The sequence below is a fragment of the Peromyscus leucopus genome, chromosome 2 (genome assembly GCF_004664715.2).
Source record: "Peromyscus leucopus breed LL Stock chromosome 2, UCI_PerLeu_2.1, whole genome shotgun sequence".
Lineage (NCBI taxonomy): Eukaryota > Metazoa > Chordata > Mammalia > Rodentia > Cricetidae > Peromyscus > Peromyscus leucopus.
Window position 1 is genome coordinate 27,636,187 of NC_051064.1, and position 19,209 is coordinate 27,655,395.

The 19,209-nt window shown below is 41.2% G+C and overlaps 1 protein-coding gene across 1 annotated transcript in view; it reads right to left on the reverse strand.

Annotated features, from left to right (window-relative positions):
* The window catches only part of Xkr4 (XK related 4), a 419,460-nt gene that overhangs the window by 145,694 nt on the left and 254,557 nt on the right, over window positions 1–19,209 (reverse strand). Inside the window, exon 2 of the mRNA XM_028858803.2 lies at window positions 16,918–17,117. Coding sequence (XP_028714636.1) covers window positions 16,918–17,117 — 200 coding nt within the window. The remainder of the gene's footprint in view (window positions 1–16,917; window positions 17,118–19,209) is intronic.

Genomic DNA, 19,209 nt, shown 5'->3' on the forward strand with positions numbered 1-19,209 from the left:
GGACACAACAATCCACTCCCTACCCAAGCCTCGAATATTTGCTCCAACTCACAGCTCTGGAGTTACTTAGGTCTTGACCTTCAAGGAAGTCACTGTTTGTGTTTGACTTGAGCATTACCATTTTCCCTTTTGGATGTAGACTTTTTCCTCCCATGAACTTGCCAGTTTCCAGATCACTTCTGTGGACCAGAATAGAAAAGGAAGCTTTCTTGTTCACCTCTTTAATGGCATGACAGGGGTTTTTACACTGATTCATGTGTTGTTGAGCAGTGCTAGGCTATGAACCCTTTAAGGGTAAATGGATTTAGCTATCTTCACTTTTAATATCCAACTCAGTGCCTGACGTGTACACATGTTCAATAAATGTTTTTGAAGTACGTGAATGTAATAATTACTGAAGACTTCCTTCAGGCCCTAATTAAAACACCATAGGCTGCCTTTGTAAGATGTATTGCTGGACCCATCAAACAGAGTGGTTCATAGGACACTTGAACTTCCTCAGGATCAGAGTCAATGTTTCCTGCCTCCTAGGTTAGCAGACAGACAAGACAGCACTAGATCCAGGTATAGGAATGCAAGCTCTCAGGAGCCTTATTTCTCATCAGATTTCTCTCCAAGAAATTATTTATTTGAATTACATCACTTATTCCATGGGTTCAAGATTCCCACTTGACTGAAACTCTCTGCCCTTAATTGATTTGAACTACATATATCCTTCTATATTTACAAAACATTTACACTGTGAAATATACTCCAAATGGTTTTTGTAAAAGCTTCATTTTCACTTCTCTAAATTTATATTTGTCTTTGAAATAGCGTTTTGCATTTATTTATTCCAAAGATATGCTAAAATATTTGCTTTCTACTTATGCTTAGGAGCTATGTTCTAGTTGGTTCAAACTTGAGTTTTAACTCAACGTTTTAATTAATAACAGCAATGCAACCTGGAAGTATCAGCCTTTTTTTAAACTTTGTGCTATGGTTTGAATGTAGAAATTTCCCTCAAGCCTGTGTGTTCAATGCTTTCCTCAGCCTGGTGCTGATGGGAGCTGGTCAAGCAATCTTCATGGTAGGTCACTGGGAATGTGTCCTTGAAGGAAATTCCATTTCCTTTCTTTTTAATTTCCAGTCACCATGAGCAGAACTAGAGACTTCCTCCTTGGTGTTTCTGCTATCTTGTAGGTTCAAAGCATTGAGGTCAAACGGCCAGGACTGCACCCTTCACTAGCATAAATCCAAGGACATCCTTGCTCTTCTTAAGTGAAACACCCCGCTATTTGGTCACAGTAACGGAAGGCTGCCTGACACATCTCCGGCTGGAACCTCAGCTGCTTCCGCTCCGCCCCGGAGAACCGCATGCTCTATAGCATTCTCCCAGTGTCTGAGCTGATAATATTAGGGATGCTTAAGAGCTTTTGGAATTTCCAAGTTTTCTCAGTCTCACAGACTCTCACTCAGACTTCTCCTACAGCTGAGCTGTAAGCTGTGGAAATTGAGGCTCATAATGAAAATGCTGACAAAACCTTAGTCAGGCGGCACTCAGCAGGGCTGCCCCTCTGCAATCAGAGGCTCATTGTGAGCTTTGAAGAGTGAATCTCCATGTGATTTTATACTAACAAACGTTTCACATACTGATTGAATCAGTTGCTTTCCTCAGTCTTTGACTCTCTTTCTCTCTCACTTCTATGTACAAGTAGATTTTTTTCTTAAATTTTTTTCTTTTACCAATTATAGGAAATTATCCTTATTATTATATCATGAGCGGCCCTCTTTATTTCTGCTGAGTCAGCAGAAAATTAGCTTAATGTAAAAAGAATGAAGTCTAACCTCAACCTATTGAATAAACAGAAAATACATTTCTATACAGGATTATGATGAAGCAACTAGAATTTTGTGGGAGCTTCCCTCACCAACCCACCCAATCAGAGTTAGGTTAAAAAAAATCATGATCCTACAACTGTCTGCAGTTTCATTTATTTTAAGCCACTTGAATAGACAATATAGCAAAACACTTTTGAATTTCTTATTAGGTTGACCTCACCTGTCTTCCGTTTTGTCCTCACTCAGCAAACATTTTGATTGCTATTTACAATGGTTATTTTTAGTGTTTAGAGGATGTAAGTATGGCACATGGGTATTCATCAGAAACAAACCTCAGCCATAAGTTTGAGCACTGGTTAAAGGTCAGGTAAATGGAACATAAAGTGGGATTCTGATTCCTTGAGAGTGCAAACTGCTGAAACATTGCAATTTGGGGAGGTTAGCCTTCACCAAAGAAGTCAGCCCTGGGAAAGCCAGGGTCAGGAGGATTTGTATGGCTCATGGCCTCTGTATGCCTCCTCTTTGTCCCAACAAGGTTAAAACAACAGAGTAGACACTTATCTCAGGATCTTTCTCCATCATCACAGCACAATTGACTAACCAGGTTGGTCGGTCTATCACCCTGCACCTGGACATATGAATTTACTCACATATTAGAAGCAAGGAGAGAAAGGAGAAAGGAGGAATATTGAGTGGAAAAATACCAAGATTTGTGCTTGATTATTGGAGATAATTAAGAGAACCTAAAAATAGTCAGGCCTCTTATTTCATTTTATGCTGAAAATGATTCAAATTCAAAGCTATTCACAGCTGTGCTGGGGGCTGATAAACCACACAGAGTTGATTTGAAGCACTTGAATCAGTGATAAGCAGATGCAGCCTCTCTCTGTTCTGCTAAGTATAACTTGGGGTGGTACTGTGACTCAGATACTATGGAGTGTAATAAAGAGATCAATAATATCATTACCTATCCTTTATTCTGCCAATACACTTAAGCAGAGTAGAAAGAAATGGCCCCCAGACCACATGAGCTTTGTGAGACTCTCTTTGCAAAGTGATTGCTGGTGAGTCTTTGAAATTGAAATTCATGTATGTATTGATTGAGCACACTAGAGTTTTTTACTATTTTGTTGATTGATTTTCTGGTATCTCCAAAATATCTGCAGGTATTGGCAATGAAAAATTATTGGTTCAAAAAAATGCATGGGGCTAGGGATGTACCTCATCAACAGAGGGCATGCCTAGCATGTGCTAGGTTCTGGGTTTGATCTTTAGAAGCACTATGTAAATAAATATCAAACAGGACAAGAAAACAGCTTTTGGTGGGTAACCACTGCTGTTAGACAGACATGCCAAGCGTTAGGAATCAATCCAATTTTGTGCAATAAACTTCCTTGGTCTCTGTTACTCAGAGGAGGCTGTTATCACCCAAAGACACAGGTATGTACCAAACCCACGGTACTCTCTCTCTCTAGTTTTCTTCACTCTGCCAATTTTTCTTTATGGAGCATATTTTTTTCCTGTTACTTCATCATAAAAATGTACTAGGTATTATTTGTAACCCAGCTGGAAGTCTGCTCTTCTTGTGAAAATTTCTGTCATTCTGTCCACATTCTCTGACACTTCCTTTATTTGAATGGAGGTGCAATGGTTTTCTACTTTCTAGGAAAAATAAATAAAAATAAATAAATAAATAAATAAATAAATAAATAAATAAATAAATAAATAAAGCCTTCTGAACATGGTAAGTACATGGCAGGATTTTTCAAGCCAATATGTTTTGAGTGTCCTTGGTGTCCAGGCTCTTTTCTATAGTCCTTACTTCATAAAGCTTGCCCTTAGGTGTGCATGAGAATATTAAAGAGTATTAAGAACATGCAGATATAAGGATAAAATTCCAAATGGCTGTGGAGAAATTATTGCAGCATCTATTGGTGAGAGAATGAACTGTGTGTTTTCAAAGTGACTGTCGAGCTCAGTACTGAATGAAGAAAGAAGGCCATGTGAAGATATGGGGGAATAGCAGGAAAAGACTAGGTAATGCAAAGCCTTCACTGAGGGAGCAGACATTGCCTGTCTAAGGAACAGTCCATGGCTAGTGCTGCTGGACATGGGTGACTATGGAAAGAATAAAGCAACACAGAGTTCAGACCACGGCATCTTGTCACACGTTCATCCAATTTCTACTTGGTTGTACTACAATGAGGAGTCATCAAAGACTTTAAACAAGGGGGTAAAGAGACATGGATCCCCAGGGCTACAGTGTGGTATACAGAATGAATGCAAAGCTGGTCCACTGTAGAGCACAGCTGGGCTGTGTTTGGGACTATAATATTATTGATGATGATAGTGAAGGGAATTGTATTTTGAATGTGGAACAGACACTGTTTTCTAAAGGCATAGATTAAGAGGTGAGTGAATTAAAAAGAAGAATCTTTTCTTTTAAAGTAAATTAAAATCCTATTGAGACATTGCTCATTAAGAAAGCTCACAATCTCATACTTTGTTGATGATTTGAAGTAATCTCATACACAGGCTCCTATTGCTGCTGGGAATATACATTGTCACCCTCATTGTGGAAAATGCTATGGCATTGTCTCCTAATGGTTGGTACAAACCTACAACTCAGCAAATTCACAAATGCATAAAGACATAAAATCATACCTGTTAGGAATCATTACAGTACTCCTGAAGTTAACAAACACTTCAACAACCATTGGATGGATAGATAAGTTGAGGTTAATTTGTACAGTAAATCATTATAGGGTAGTAAAAATGAGTAGACTACTCACATACTATCACATATTATTACACCTCATGAAAATATTTTTGAATGATGGAATCCAAGTATACATACTTTCACACACACACACACACACACACACACACACACACTTATAAAAAGTTGAAAATACTTTTTCAGAATAATGGTCCTACTTACAAAAGGGTCATGACATCAGGCAAGGTGAGAGCAGAGATTCTGTGGCATTCTTCACATTCTTTCCACATTGGTAGTAGTTGCTTACAGTTGAATATCCTGCTGTATACTATGCTAGACTGTGTATATGTATTATGCATAAATTGCTTATGTGTTATAATGCTCAAAATTATTAGGAAATACAGAAAGAGGATGAGAAGTGAGAAGGAGGAGCTAGAGAATTCAGACAGAACATTTAAGGAGTTTTTCTGCCAAGAGCAGGAAAGCAACACTATGATAAGTGATATGGGTCTAGTTTTCTCTTTAACAAAGATGGAAATTATTAGTCTGCATATTTATATGTTGATGAAAATGATTCAGTCTATTTTTTTCTAAATGGGTAATAAAAGTAAGGAAGGAGGGAGGGAGAGAAGAAGGGAAAGAAGAAAAGAGAGAGAGACTTATTAGATAAGATATGAACAGATGAGAGGAGCTGAAATCCAGTGAAAAGGAAGAGGAGGCATAGATGTAGGGTCACAGCACATATGTTTGGTCCACTCAGCAGAAGAAGAGGGAGGTAGATGTAATGTCGAGAAATAAGTAGCTTGTATTTTATTACTTATGCTGTGTCATCAGAGTAAAGAGAGAATCTGCCTGTTTAGAATGATGCAAGTTGGCCATTAGAAGTGTGAGATCACAGAAAGTAGAAAATGGTCATCATGGAGACACAAAAGTGAATTTCAAGGAGAGATAAGGTAGGATTGCTGTATAATGCTGAGCGCTCATTTGAGATCTCTGGGTGTATTCTTAAGGAGATACATACTGAGTGTCCCCTCAGCCACTGGGAGGTTGTACCTGGTGCCTCACGCAGTCATTGTCTGGGAAGCTTTCCCTCTGAAATTGCATTGACAGACTTGGCTATGGAGCCTGTAAGCTGGGAGCAGGAACACAGATGGAATGAGGCTTATGGAGGCTCTGTGGACTATATTTTCTAAACTTCTTGACATGGTGTCTGTTGGGTTCTGTTAATAAGTGTCCCTAGTGGGAGGGTGCAAGTGGGTGGCAAGCAGTTCTTTATTTTGGCACCCAGCTCAAGCTAGAACCTGTTATCCAGCCCTCCAAAGCCCTGGTCTCTAGGCATCAGCTCTTGTCTTTGGCTATCACTTACCCCATAGCTTGAGAAAGCATTTACTTCTGGGCAGTGAGAATATAACAGTTGTGTGTTCAAATTGCTGAAGGTTTCTTTGTGTTTGATATAAATAGATGAGTTAGGTCACCAGACCCTACTCTCGTGAAAAGTAGCTGAATGTCAAGTCATCATAAACAGTCCACTGCTCAAAAGAGGCCTTTTACATTTTATTTTTTAAGACATAAGATGTAACTAGTTGGGCCATCTTTACCTCCCTTAGGTTTTCGTTGTGTCATTTGCTTTTCTAAGGCTAGGAGTATAAGTTGACATTGTGATTACCCACAGAACTCTGTAACATTTTGGGCCCAGCATGCTGCCTGATTCAAAGATTACAAATAAAACCAATTGTAATCTGCAAAACCAGATTTTTGTACTTTTCTCTTTTCACATATGCCATATTCTTGCTCTGCCTGGCTTGCTTCATGGTAGTCTCAGTGGTATTAAGATCTGGTCCCCTTGGTCATCCAGAATGTGCCTATGTGTGCACTTCTTTATTGATCTGAGAAACTTGTTGGCCCCAGCCCTGAAGCAGGTATATCTTCCTCTAGGCACTCATCTCTTGTTTCCTGGGCAGCTGCTTCTTATTCTCTCTTCCTTCGGGCACTGGTGTATGTGATTGCTGATATGATGTCTTCATTTTGAAATATCTGACATGCTCTTCTTCCCCAGGAGGGGAAGGTCCTCTAATTATCACATCATCACAAAAGGAAAAGCCCAGCACCAATCCGCCTCAGACACTATAGTGAGAACTATAGCAGTTCGGGGCTGACTGCCGCTCTGCAGACTGCTCTTGTGCAGGGCAAGGCAGGCAGTACAGAGCATGCTGAAGGGCGGAGGCAGAGGCAGGGCACAGCCTTTACCATCCACTGCATAGTAGAGAACACAAACCCTCCACCCAGGGTCTAAAGTGAGGAATTTTCCTACTCTACCCTGGTACTACCCAACCTTCCCTAGGCTATCAAAATTCTGTCTTCACACTCATCTTTCATCTTTCAGTTTGCATTAAGCTACTTTAACCACACTACACAGCAAGAGCTTAAGTTTAAAATACAAAGAACATTAAAATAAACAATTCCAGGAGCCAAAGGAGCCAAACTCTTGTTGAGTGTTCAGCTCAACCTAGGGAGAACTCTGGTGATAGGCCAGAGGGAACATGTTGGGCACTTCCAGAACACTGCAGGGAGGAAAATACCCTGTGAGTTCTTACTGTGTCAGTAACAATGCTGACTGCCATTCTTTGCAGGTTGTGAACCTGTGTTTGAATATGGTAAATAAAGGAAGATTTGATCAAACATGGGTATCAGGTGGTTCCTTTTAAATTAGAGTCTGAAATCTGTCTAAATTGTTTGAGAATGAACAAAGGTCACTTCAGATAGAAGTGTAAGAAGAGGTAAGCAAACTGTGGGCACTTAATGGTTGATGGGGAGGGAGACATTTTCTTCAGTGGCATAGCCATTAGTAAGTCTCCCTTACCAGAATTCCTGGTAGAGAGGATTCATTGAGAAGAAGAAGGGGACCATCCCTGGTGCATGAGGGGGCTTTGGAGCCCACTACCTATGATGGGACACCTCGTGCAGCCTTGAGGCAGGGGGAAGGGCTTGGACTTGTCTCTACTGGATGTGCCTCTCCATGGAGGCCTTACCTTCTCATGGAGGAGTTGAGGGGTGAGTTGGGAGGAGGCTGGGGGGGGGTGGACGGAGGGAAGAGGGGGATCTTTGACTGGTGTGTAAAATGAATGAAAACATTTTCTTAATTACAGAAAGAAGGGGATCAGTGAGAGTGGGAGAGAAGATGATGGGGTGACTATAATCTGATTCAAACACATTATATACATTGATGAAAATATCATTACAAAACCTGTTCCTATGCATACTTAATACATGCTAATAAAACAAGAAGTTACACACACACACACACACACACACACACACACACACACACACTTTGAGGGCTCCTCCTATGCTTGCATCCAGAAAATGTAATCATGAATTCTGGAATATACATAGACATATGTACATTTCTAAATATGTTTTTCTATGTAGTTTGTAGTGTTACATTATAAAATTTAGGACAATATGAAGTTTTAGGGCAAATTTTGTATAGAGTTTCACATACCATTACATACATAACAGACATTCAATGAATATGCCAATGAACTAATTAAAATAGAAACTGCAAAACAGATAGATTTGCACTCTGTTCTGCGCTTTGCTTCTTCTGCAGAAATACAGATGTGGAGATGGCAGGTTCGGTGATAAGTGCTGGAGGCAGAGAAATGGTGAAGGACCGAGGTTCTTCTCTGAGGAGGCCTTAGCAAGGAGGCTGGCTCTGTCTGCATCGTTTTACTATGTCTTAGATTAAAAAGCCTGAGATTTAGGTCCTGAGGCTCATTATTAGGCCATGACACACAAGGCGACAACATTTTTCTGGATGTTTTAGGAAAGCCCTTAATTGCTGACTTCTCCAGTAGATTCACATGAAGCAAGACAGGAAAAGAACTTTTGGGCTCTAGGGCCTTCAGTTTGATACAGGGTACAGGGCTAGCTTCAATTTTGCTATTATAAGGATGACCTTGAACTTCTGATTTCCCTGCCTCCACCTCCCAAGAAAGGAAGCCTGGTTTTTTCATTGTCAAGGATGCAATCCAGAGCTTCTACATACTAGGCAAGAACTCTACTGACTGAGGTACATTGCAGCCCCTCCAATTTCACAAAGGATCAGGAAAAACTGCTGGCAAAGAGAGCGATTTCAAATGCACACAAGGACATTGAAATATGAGCAGATGTAAGTAGAACTATAAGTGACTTGCTTTTGGCTTACCAAATCTCTCCTGAGTACATGGCTTGGGGACAGTATTTCTTCATGTGTTAGCTAACTAACAAAGTATAGGGTTATAAAGAGTAAAGTCTCTTTTGGCTTCCAATCTTGGAAGTTTTGGTCCATGGTTGACTTGTCAAGGTGGTTTGGGTGGATGGTGAGGAAATTCCTGGTGGTGGGAACATGTGGTAGAAGATGCTGTTTGTGTCACAACATATGGAAACAAAGAGAGGAAGAACCAGAGTCTCAATGCCCCTTTCAAAGGGACACCCTCCATGCCTAAGCTTCTTCTGCTAAGTCCCCTGTCAGAGATTCTGCCATCTTTCAACAGCACTGTACACCTATGGGAGACATTTTATATTCAAAACACAGAAGTCAATAACTCATTTAAAATACCACAAGTAAATATACTTGAAAGGTGGAATGTCATCTTTCCAACCATATCAGGCAAAGTGGGAAATTAAAAGTGAAGAATTAAAACCATTTGGAAAAATATGGGAATATTTGGGTTGGTAGACTGGCACATGGCTTTTGAATGAGGCTTCAGTATGTAGCCAGATGTATACTTGGATATCAGAGCCCAGTACTGCGTTGTATTTGTGCTTGACTGTGGCACAGAAATAGTCATTGCAAATGTTACACAGTACACTGTGGGCCTACACAGCAGTCCTATGGCTGATGTATGGAGTACATCTTTGGACAGAGGAATTCTGACACTGAACAATGCTTTTCTCCTGAGGAAGGTCTATAGGCAGTCTGACATAAGTCGGTTCTGAGAGATGTCTTTAAACAAACTAAACTCCAGGACTTCCTACATATGTCAAATCTGTAGTTTTACATCTAAAATAAAATGGAGTTATATCTACACCTGCACATGTCCTTTCATGTACCTCAAATCATCTCTGTATTGCTTATGATTCCCTCATACAATGTAGATGCTCTGTAAATCATCATGCTTAAAACACAAAGACAAGAAAAAAATTAGACAAGCTCTGACCAGATCTACTTACGGCCCAAGACTTTTTCCTGCATATTTTTGCTAATTCAATTTACAGATGTGAACCCAGGCATGTGAGGGTTCACTACAATCAGAAAATCACTAACACAAAGCTAAAAATGACTTCAGAGACCTTCTACCCAGCCTGCCATTTTACTGATTCCTTGATAGCCCATGTGGGCATAAGTCTGACCACTAACCTTTGACCTGTGCTTTCACCATTATGATGGAACCCAAACTCCTAAGTTCTTGGTCACTTGTTCCAAGTCCTAATCTCCCTTGTATCATTAGGACTTTCTAATTCTGTGTCTTGTGACATCTCAGAATGAATGTTTAGAGACTGGCTGTTCTGGAAGACCTACTGTTTTCATTGTCACCAGGCTTCCTTTAAATCAGGTTCAGGCACACTCCTGCCTGGACCTTTGTTCTTGTCCATGCCTGTCAAAAGGTCTGGTCATTCTTTCTTAATGAAATTTCTTGTCCTTTCTTTTCAATGGAGACCCATTAATTTGCACCTAAAATCTGGACTGTTCTTTCTACTTGTACATGCTGTTATTTTTGTTTGTTTGTTTGTTTTAAAATATCAGACCCCCACCTAAGACTCACTCCCCCAGAACTTTTATTTTAGCAAAAGCCTCAAGTAGACAGATGATATGCACATTACAGTCTAAGAAGTGCTATATGCCACCTGTCTTTGCCAAGCGCTCTGCATTCACTATCTCACTTAATTTCCACAGTCTAGTGAATTAGGTACCACTTTTATCCTCCAGTACACACAGGCAAATAGAAGCTTAGCCATGATGTGAGAGCTGCCTGCAGATCTTGGCTGAAGTTCAGGATACTATGAGGAAATACTAAGTAGGCCACAGAAACTGGACTAGGCAGCAGGCCGAGCAGAGGAGGCTGCACTGTGTTTCAGAGCACAGGCATGGATGTACCAGGCTAAGGCATAAGGGAGGTTCACGTCTGAGGCAAGGCTAACACCTGTGCAGAGACTCCGAGGAGGGAAGAAAGCTCAGACATCCTCAAAGTAGAGAGGAAGAGAATGTGATGACTACTGAAGAAAATCAAGTGACACAATGACCTTCGAAACTTGCTCAGGAATTGAAGTTTCACTCAGTGCCAACAGAAAAGCTGATTATATTTGTAGGTGCAACAGGGTCTAGCAATCTCGGTGATAACCACAAGGAGAATGGAAGAAAAGGAGAAGGGTGGATGTGATGTGGGAGACCTACTTGGTCATAAGGGATTGTGTCAGGGTGGAGCTTGTTTGCCAAGGGAAGCGACAGCACACAGTCCACCTCTGCCTCTCAGTCCCCATTCTCTCCCTGCTGATCTGCCTTCATCTCCCTCTCCTTCTGGGATATGAGATGGAGATGGGGGGTACTCTGGCACCAAGAAGCACAGGGCACATTGACTTCCTTGTCCTTCATAGCTGGACCTCCCTAAGTGCTCCTTACACACAGTAGAGCTGGCCCCAGGACGGCTCCACCTCCAGAGAGCAGCAGCTTACTAGCTCATGTTAACAGAACTCGGCTGACAGCATGGATGAAAAGTATCGGCTGCTCAGGTTTGAGATACAGCTCTGTCCTGATTCATGGTCTCAGAACAGCAGTCAGACTGTCTTCCTGGACCAGGAGGAACTGAAGGATGATTATATTTGCCAGCTCTCCCCTAAGCCTGTCAGCCTTCAGCACAATGAGGCCACACTGACTTAATGACTCAATAAGTGAGGAGAGAGAAAGGATTTTCAGTTAACAGAGTTTTGGGCATCACCCACTTTCACAAGGAGAACTCAATTTTCAACCTTTGTTTTTAAAATGTCATATTTCTTGTTTGATTTTCTTTTTGTTTCCTATAGTGTCCTTCAGAGGAGAGATGGTTGAAATTGGGGAAGAAAAGTGATTTTCCTTTTATGGTATAAAAGTAGTTTTAGTCATAGTCACATGAAATGGCTTGCAGATTTAGGATGATTCTCAGCCTGCTAAATAAGAATGGTTTGAGATTTTAATTGAGAGATATTTGGAAATACCTCACAGGTTTCTTGCCTGTTGATTATCTGCTTAGAGGACTGTGCTTTTACATTCAAATCCCAAGAATTTCATCACTAAAGATGCATGAAATGCACATCAAATTAAGCTCTTTTATTGAATTTCCTTTTTTGTTGTTGTTCTCCAGAGGGAAAAGGCTCTGTTCTAATAACCTACATCAATTTCATTCATCAGGTGGCTCATTTTTAAAGATCATCTGTGAGCAGACATGCCTCCTGGTAATCCATGTCAGTGAGTAGCCTGAACTGGTCTCTGGCTGTGGAGGGTTTGTAGTAGAGCCTCTTATTTGCTCTGTGTGTTTTCATTCACAACATCGTAGCCCCTTCATTGTTAAAAATCAGCAATGATAAAAACAACCTCATGGGCTTACTTGCCGTCTACATTCAATGGCTTGCCTGATTCTACTGATAGTTTTGTCACTGTGGGCATTGATCCCCTGGGGAATGACACAGGTCTGCTTCCCCACAGTACTCTGAAACTTGATAGTAAGCTTTCTTTGGCCAACACTGAGGTCCAGTATATAAGCCCACACATGGATGGCATAAATGTAGAGGGCTTCGTAGATAAAGGGAAAAGAAACTGTGTCAATGAAGAGACTCAAATCAAAGAAACCCAAACTTTGGTTGCTTTGTTTAGGATAAATAAGGCTAAGCATTGGGCCAAGCATGGTAGTATACACTTGTAACTACATATTTTGGAGTGCTTTTTTTGTTTTAAGTTTCTGAAAACAAGGCTTTCTAGTGTAAAATCAGAGTTGGGCCAGGAATCTTTGAAGTAATGTGCCATTCGCTGCTAGGGTTCTGTGAGCAGAATGAAATTCTCTGAAGCAGCCATATTCTTTAAAGATCTAAAAACAGCTCAACCTTGACTGAAGAAAACATTGTGACTATAGAAAAGGGAAAAATATCTTGGGCTGTCCTTTTTAACTTATTATCTGATTCTGCAGCAGACATGCCACCTCTTAACTTTTGGGAAGTTTTCTAAGCTTGCCACACTGATCCTCTACCAACTCTGCAGCTGAAAATATGACAAGGACGCAATTCAAATCCCTTGCCTGTCTGTCTATAGCTCACCTGTCCAGTGACCCTAGTATATGTTTTATAAACACACTAGTTCATGTATTTTCTTTTCTGTGCTTATAAAAGTTCCTATGATACTGAGCATAAATGTCAGATATCTGTAATTCCACACTTGGACTGTAGAGGCAGGAAGATAAAGAACTCAAGTTCAGTCTCTGCTACACAGTAAATCTGAGGGCAGCCTGTGCTGTGTCCGTTTCTGTCCTTAACAAATCCATTAAAAACCTGAGAGGTCAAGGACATTACAAAAACCCTGCAGAATCAACTAACCAGGGTTGACAGTTGCTCAAAGAGTCTGAACTGACAATCAGGGAACCTGCATAGGACTGACCTAGGCCCTCTACATATATGACAGTTGTATAGCTTGATCTTCCTTTGCTTGGACATCTATTATTCAGGAATGATTCTCTTCCTGATAACACTTTTTCTGGAAGAGTACTTCTCAAAGCCATCATGTGACAGCCTGTGCCACATGATGGATGAAGGGAGGGAGGCAGGAAGCAGAGGCAGAGAGAGAGAGAGAGAGAGAGAGAGAGAGAGAGAGAGAGAGAGAGAACTTTGTTACCCTGTTTGATGACCAGTCAATTTGAAGAAAGACAGGATGACTGATTTGCTCTAAAACAACCATATAATAAACATGTGCATATCCGGCCTTGACTCCCAATAATGGGAGCAGGAGCTGACTCTAATGCTTTGGCTCACTTTTGAGAACTTATTCCTCATGCTGGGTATACTTGTCCAGCTTTAATAAAAGGGAAGGTGCTTGGTCCTACCACAACTTGATATCCATGTTTTGTTGAACCATGAGAGGCCTGCCCCTTTCTGAACAGAAACAGAGAAGGAGTGCATGGGGGCACAGAGGGGAGGTGGAGGTGGCTGGGAGGAGAGGAGGGAGAAGAAAGTGTGGTCAAGATGTAAAATAAATAAATTTAATTAATAATAAAAATCCAATAAAAACTATAAGCAAATAACAACAAATAGTGAACTTTCCCATGGTGTAACATGCCATTTATAACCAAGACTCTGTTTCCAAGTCAAAATCACTCACATTTGGCTCAGAATAAACAGATAAAGCACAGTTGGCATTTTCATCTCCACAGCACCTTCTTTTCCTGTCATATTCACCTTGGCCTCTATCTCTAATTGAAAACACCCAGACAAATTTATCATGCTCTTTCCATAACAACTACAAAGACACTAAAAATTCCAAACACCATTCAGATCGAGTCTCTAGATGGAGCATGACAGAGCATGGTAATGCTGCGTGTAACTCAGGCAGTTCTGCTGAGGAGGAAACAGCACGGACATTCAGGAGACATTATCAGCCTGCTTATGATTGAGAAACACACCAGGAAACATATTAATTAGAAGTGTCCCTTACTCACCATACTTATACCAATTTATATCCCTATCAATCTATAGTAACCATCTTATCTTCATGCCTTGTTCTAGGATGGTTCTGAGCATCAACCCCCCAAAGAAATGTCAGGGCCACTCTTTGAGAGCCACTGGCAGCAAAAGTCCATGAGAATATACAGCAGTGACAACTAGAGTTCAGAAGGTCAACCTATCAGAACTAAGGGTTCCGTTAGAGGAAATCATCATGCAAGACATTTTAGAATTACTGCCTTTTGAATCGATTGGCTATCTCTTGTTGTAAACTTGTGCAAAAACAGCTATGATTCTCCCCATTTACTGTGCATTCCCATGTTATGTGTACATGTAATCTCACGATTGCATCTCAATCTTGGGCACAACTTTCCCTATACATTTGGGGTAATTGGACAACTGTCCCTGTGATACCTCAGTAAAACCCCCCACTCTATCCCCTACAGACAAAGAGAAGCTTAAACCAGGATTCCTAAGTGTAGATAAGAACTTAGACCCCTTTTCCCCAGGTGGTTGTATCTGCTACAGGGACTTTGGAAAACAGTCAGGATATTCGACCAAAAGAGACCAAAAGACTAAAAAGGGAGGCGGGTTAAAATAAATTATATGGTCTGTGCCTTTAAGAACTAGCCTCACAAAGAAAGGGGAGGGCTCCTTCCCACCTCCCTGCTGTGAGTGAGAGATTTGGAAGAGCCTCCCTGGAGACTTGTAAACTTAGAAAACACCTTACTTTTGCATTCTGTACCTAAAGTATTCAGTGGCAGCTTTGGGGACTGTGATCCAGGCCAGGCCAGTTTCAAGTCCCCAGAAATGATGGCGCCAGCCCCAGGAACAAAAGGACAGAGTCAGGATGTCTGATGGTAACCAATTAACCACGAGATGCCCCTCTCCAGAGATAACAAGACCAGACCCCGGAGATGAGTTGTAAAACTCCTGACAGGGCAAACAGATAAGATAAAATAAGGTAAAGTCCAGGCCCGGGAAAAACTTGACCAATCAAGGATGGACCCGTACTAACCCCCTCCCCTCTAAGAAATTTTATGGGTTTTGCCTATAAAAACTAACTTCCCCAAGAAAGAGGCACTCCTCCCTGCCTCACTGTATTGGGTGTAGGAATGAGTCCCTGTCTAGACTTGTATCTGCAGAATAAACCTTGCTGTTGCATCTGGACATCCAAGGTCTACGGTGGTCTCTTTGGGGGGTCACAATCTGGGCATAACAGTCCCCTGCTGTGTTTATTTTTCACTAACATATATCTGGCCAGGGCTATTCTCCAGACGAAAGTATTTCAACAAAGATACCTTGTCCCAAGGACAAATGCAGAGAAATAAACATTAGCTCATTTTACTTACAGATAGAGAAAAGAACCACTAACAATTAAATCCTCAACTCCTTACCTTCACCCTGGGTTATTTACACAAGACCCTAACTTAAGAGATTTAGTGCTCACATTCCTGGGATGATGTTTTTAGCCACTTGCTAGTTACTGAGTTAAGGTAGTTACTTTCCACTGACCCAAGAAAATTGACTTCAAGGCCAGGCAGGTGATAGGTGCTAAGCTCCTTTCTTGTGCAAATTAAGTTTTAGTTCCTCCTCAGCCAGGGGCTATTCCTAGATTCCCTAATGATCTTAGCCTTTAGTTGACCCTACCAGAGAACTCTCCTTTAGTCACTCCCCTTTTGGGTTGTAATTAGAAGCTGACTTTTATTGCTTTATTGTGGATCCTTATCACCTCTCTCGGTGACCCTGAAAACTTCAAGCCTGGAACTGCTTTGCCAAAGAATTACTGCATGTGTATATACTGGTTCTCTGAGAGCATGAGGGAGAATTGATTGAGAAGAACAAAGATGAGGACGGAGATGGAAAGAGGAGATGGAAAGAACTAGATAGAGATGAGAGAACAGTGGAAGGGACTGAGAGCAGGAGGGACTGAGAGGAGCTAAGTATGAGAACAGAAAAGAAACTGTGTAGATGGAATTGACTTAGAAGAATAAAGTGAATGGACTATCGAGATCAGTGTGCTTAGATTCACTGAATATCCCTCAGATTAATATCCTTAGCTGCCTGTAGCATCTGTCCTGAACCCTGATAGAAATCTCCTCAAGGCAGGCACTTAAGGGGAATTCATTAGCCACTTATTATAAATGCAACAGTCTTGCTGATCATATGGCAGAACAAAATATTAACCAGATACTTATCAATCTACCATAAAGCCTATAGTACAGAAATAATATATTGTTAAATATTCATAAGATTTCCATATGATTTTTAAAAATAATCATCAAGGCAACATTTTTTTTCATTTGTCCCTTTCTATTTCTTAATGTCAAAGGCAATGGTATGTATTATCCATATATATTAGACAGAGAATAATAGTTATTGTTGTCTTTGTAACTTTTTGCAAATTATTCTAACATGAAAACCAGGCTTTGACTCTATGCTCATAGGGACCAAGTGCAAAATCATAAATCAGATTTTTTTCTGCTAAAATGACCATGACAGGCAAGGGTGGAAGAAATATCATGCATAATTCACAAGTCATGTGCAAAACAGCAGACATACAAGAGGCTTGTGTCAACGGACATCATACATCCTTGGATTGTGACAAAAGTAGCCAGTCTCTCCCCCAATTCAGAAATCAAACTGTGAGCCCGTACCTTGGAGGGCCTGCAAGCTGTGAGTCTGTACGATGATGCAGAGCTGCAGGACCAGCTGTGGAGCACTCTCCAGAAAGGTGGCTAGCAAATGCAGCATACTCACATCTGCATACTCATACACCATCCTCCAGTAAAACCGCCACCTGCCACTCTCCCCACTCTGCCGGCTCCGAATACCTAAGTATATTGTGTGCAAATATCTGAAAGGAAATAGAGAGAGAAGATAGAGATGAGTAACAACGTAAAATTTAAACTCCTAAGTCATTTTCCTTTGGTACAAGCCACCATATTCAAGCATGTTCACAGAACAAGGAATTTGGTCACTATTTGAGCATCCACAGCCTCATACGCTCAGTTTGAGAGATCTCAGCTCTGTAAGTCCCTTCTCAGATATCCCATTGAATTGCAATATGAAGATGTAAGATGAAATTACGTGGGCAATAGGACATGGAGTATGGGAGGGATTTTCTCTTTGAAATTTACCTCCATCCTTTCTTGTCAGATCCTGTATGTGCCCAGTTGTGAACACAAGATGGATTTCTCCTTACACACAGAGCAAGCCTGGATTTCTAACAGTTATGTGCATGTAACTTGCAGAAGTATGTGCAAATATGTAGGCCAGAGATCAATAAAGGGTCTGCCATTCCCAATTTTACTTTTAAAAAACAGGTTCTCTCACTGAACCTGAAGCTTGCCAGGACATGAGCAAGGACAGCTAGTCAGTGAATAATGTCAGGGATCCTCCTTCTCTGCTCCCACTTCCCTACTGCACTGGGATTACAGTGTGTGCTACCATGGCCTGATTTTTACATGAGTGTTGGGGATCCAAACTTAGGTCTTTATGCTTGGACAGCAGGCACTTTACCAATTGGTCCACTTCCCCAACACAATTTTTATTAAAAACAATTTTTATTTATTTATTTATTTATTTATTTTATTTAATTTTATTTTACAATATAATTTAGTTCTACATATCAGTCACGGATTCCCTTGTTCTCCCCCTCCCGCCTCCCACCCCTTCCCCCCACCCCACCTCCCATTCCCACCTCCTCCAGGGCAAAGCCCAGAGGATTGAGATCAACCTGGTAGACTCACTCCAGGCAGGTCCAGTTCCCTCCTCCCAGGCTGAGCCAAGCATCCCTGCATAAGCCCCAGGTTTCAAACAGCCAGCTCATGCACTGAGCAAAGGATCTGGTTCCACTGCCTGGATGCCTCCCAAACAGATCAAGCTATTCAGAGGGCCTGAGACAGTTGGGGGCCCCTCATCTATTGGAACAATTTTTAAAACCAGTACTGTTATCATGCATGAACCATGATAGACCCTTCAATGGTTTATACTTGGTAGGCATGTTTTCCTGATTATCATAATTCTTGACTGTTTCTCAAACAAGGCCTACACTAATGATTACTTAATATGCATCTAAAGTCTCTTTTATACTGTGGTGTGGTGATATTGTGTTCCCCAAAATATTGTGCACTCTAATAAACTTATCTGGGGTCAGAGAACAGAACAGCCACTAGATATAGAGGCCAGAAAATGGTGGCACACATGCCTTTAATCCTAGCATTCCAAAGGCAGAGATCTGTCTGGATCTCTGTGAGTTCAAATTCACACTGGAAACAGCCAGGCATGGTGACACAAGCCTTTAATCCCAGGAAGTGATGGCAGGAAGCAGAAAGGTATATAAGGTGCGAGGACCAGGAACTAGAGCTGGTTAAGCTTTTAGGCTTTTGAGCAGCAGGTCAGATGAGATTCATTCTGAATGAGGACTCAGAGGCTTCCAGTCTGAGGAAAGAGGATCAGTTGAGAAGTTGGCGAAGTGAGGTCAGCTGTGGCTGGTTCTGTTTCTCTGATCTTTCAGTGTTCATCCCAAAACCTGGCTCTGGGTTTGTTTTTATTAATAAGACCTTCTAAGATTTGTGCTACATTGTGGCTCCCCTTCCATTTCTTATTCCTTGCATCATTTCCTTGTCTTGAGTTTGGCGGTTGCATTTTCCTGGTGAGTCTAACATAACTGTCCTTGGTGTTTTCTGCAAACAAACTGTTAGTGGCAGTTTGCACACACATTTGACCTTTAGCAGATGATGTGCAGCTTCATCAGGAGGAGCACACTGCAATTGGCCTTTTCCTTCCATGATGCTATCATCCAGGGAAGGTATCAAAATTGGAGCTGCATAGCAGCCATATTTTGAGCATATCACTACAGGTCATTGGTCAGTTTTATGGTCTGAAATTTGCTGTCTAGTAGATCCCTCAAGAAAGGCACACAGGGACAGTAGTCTCTGAATTCT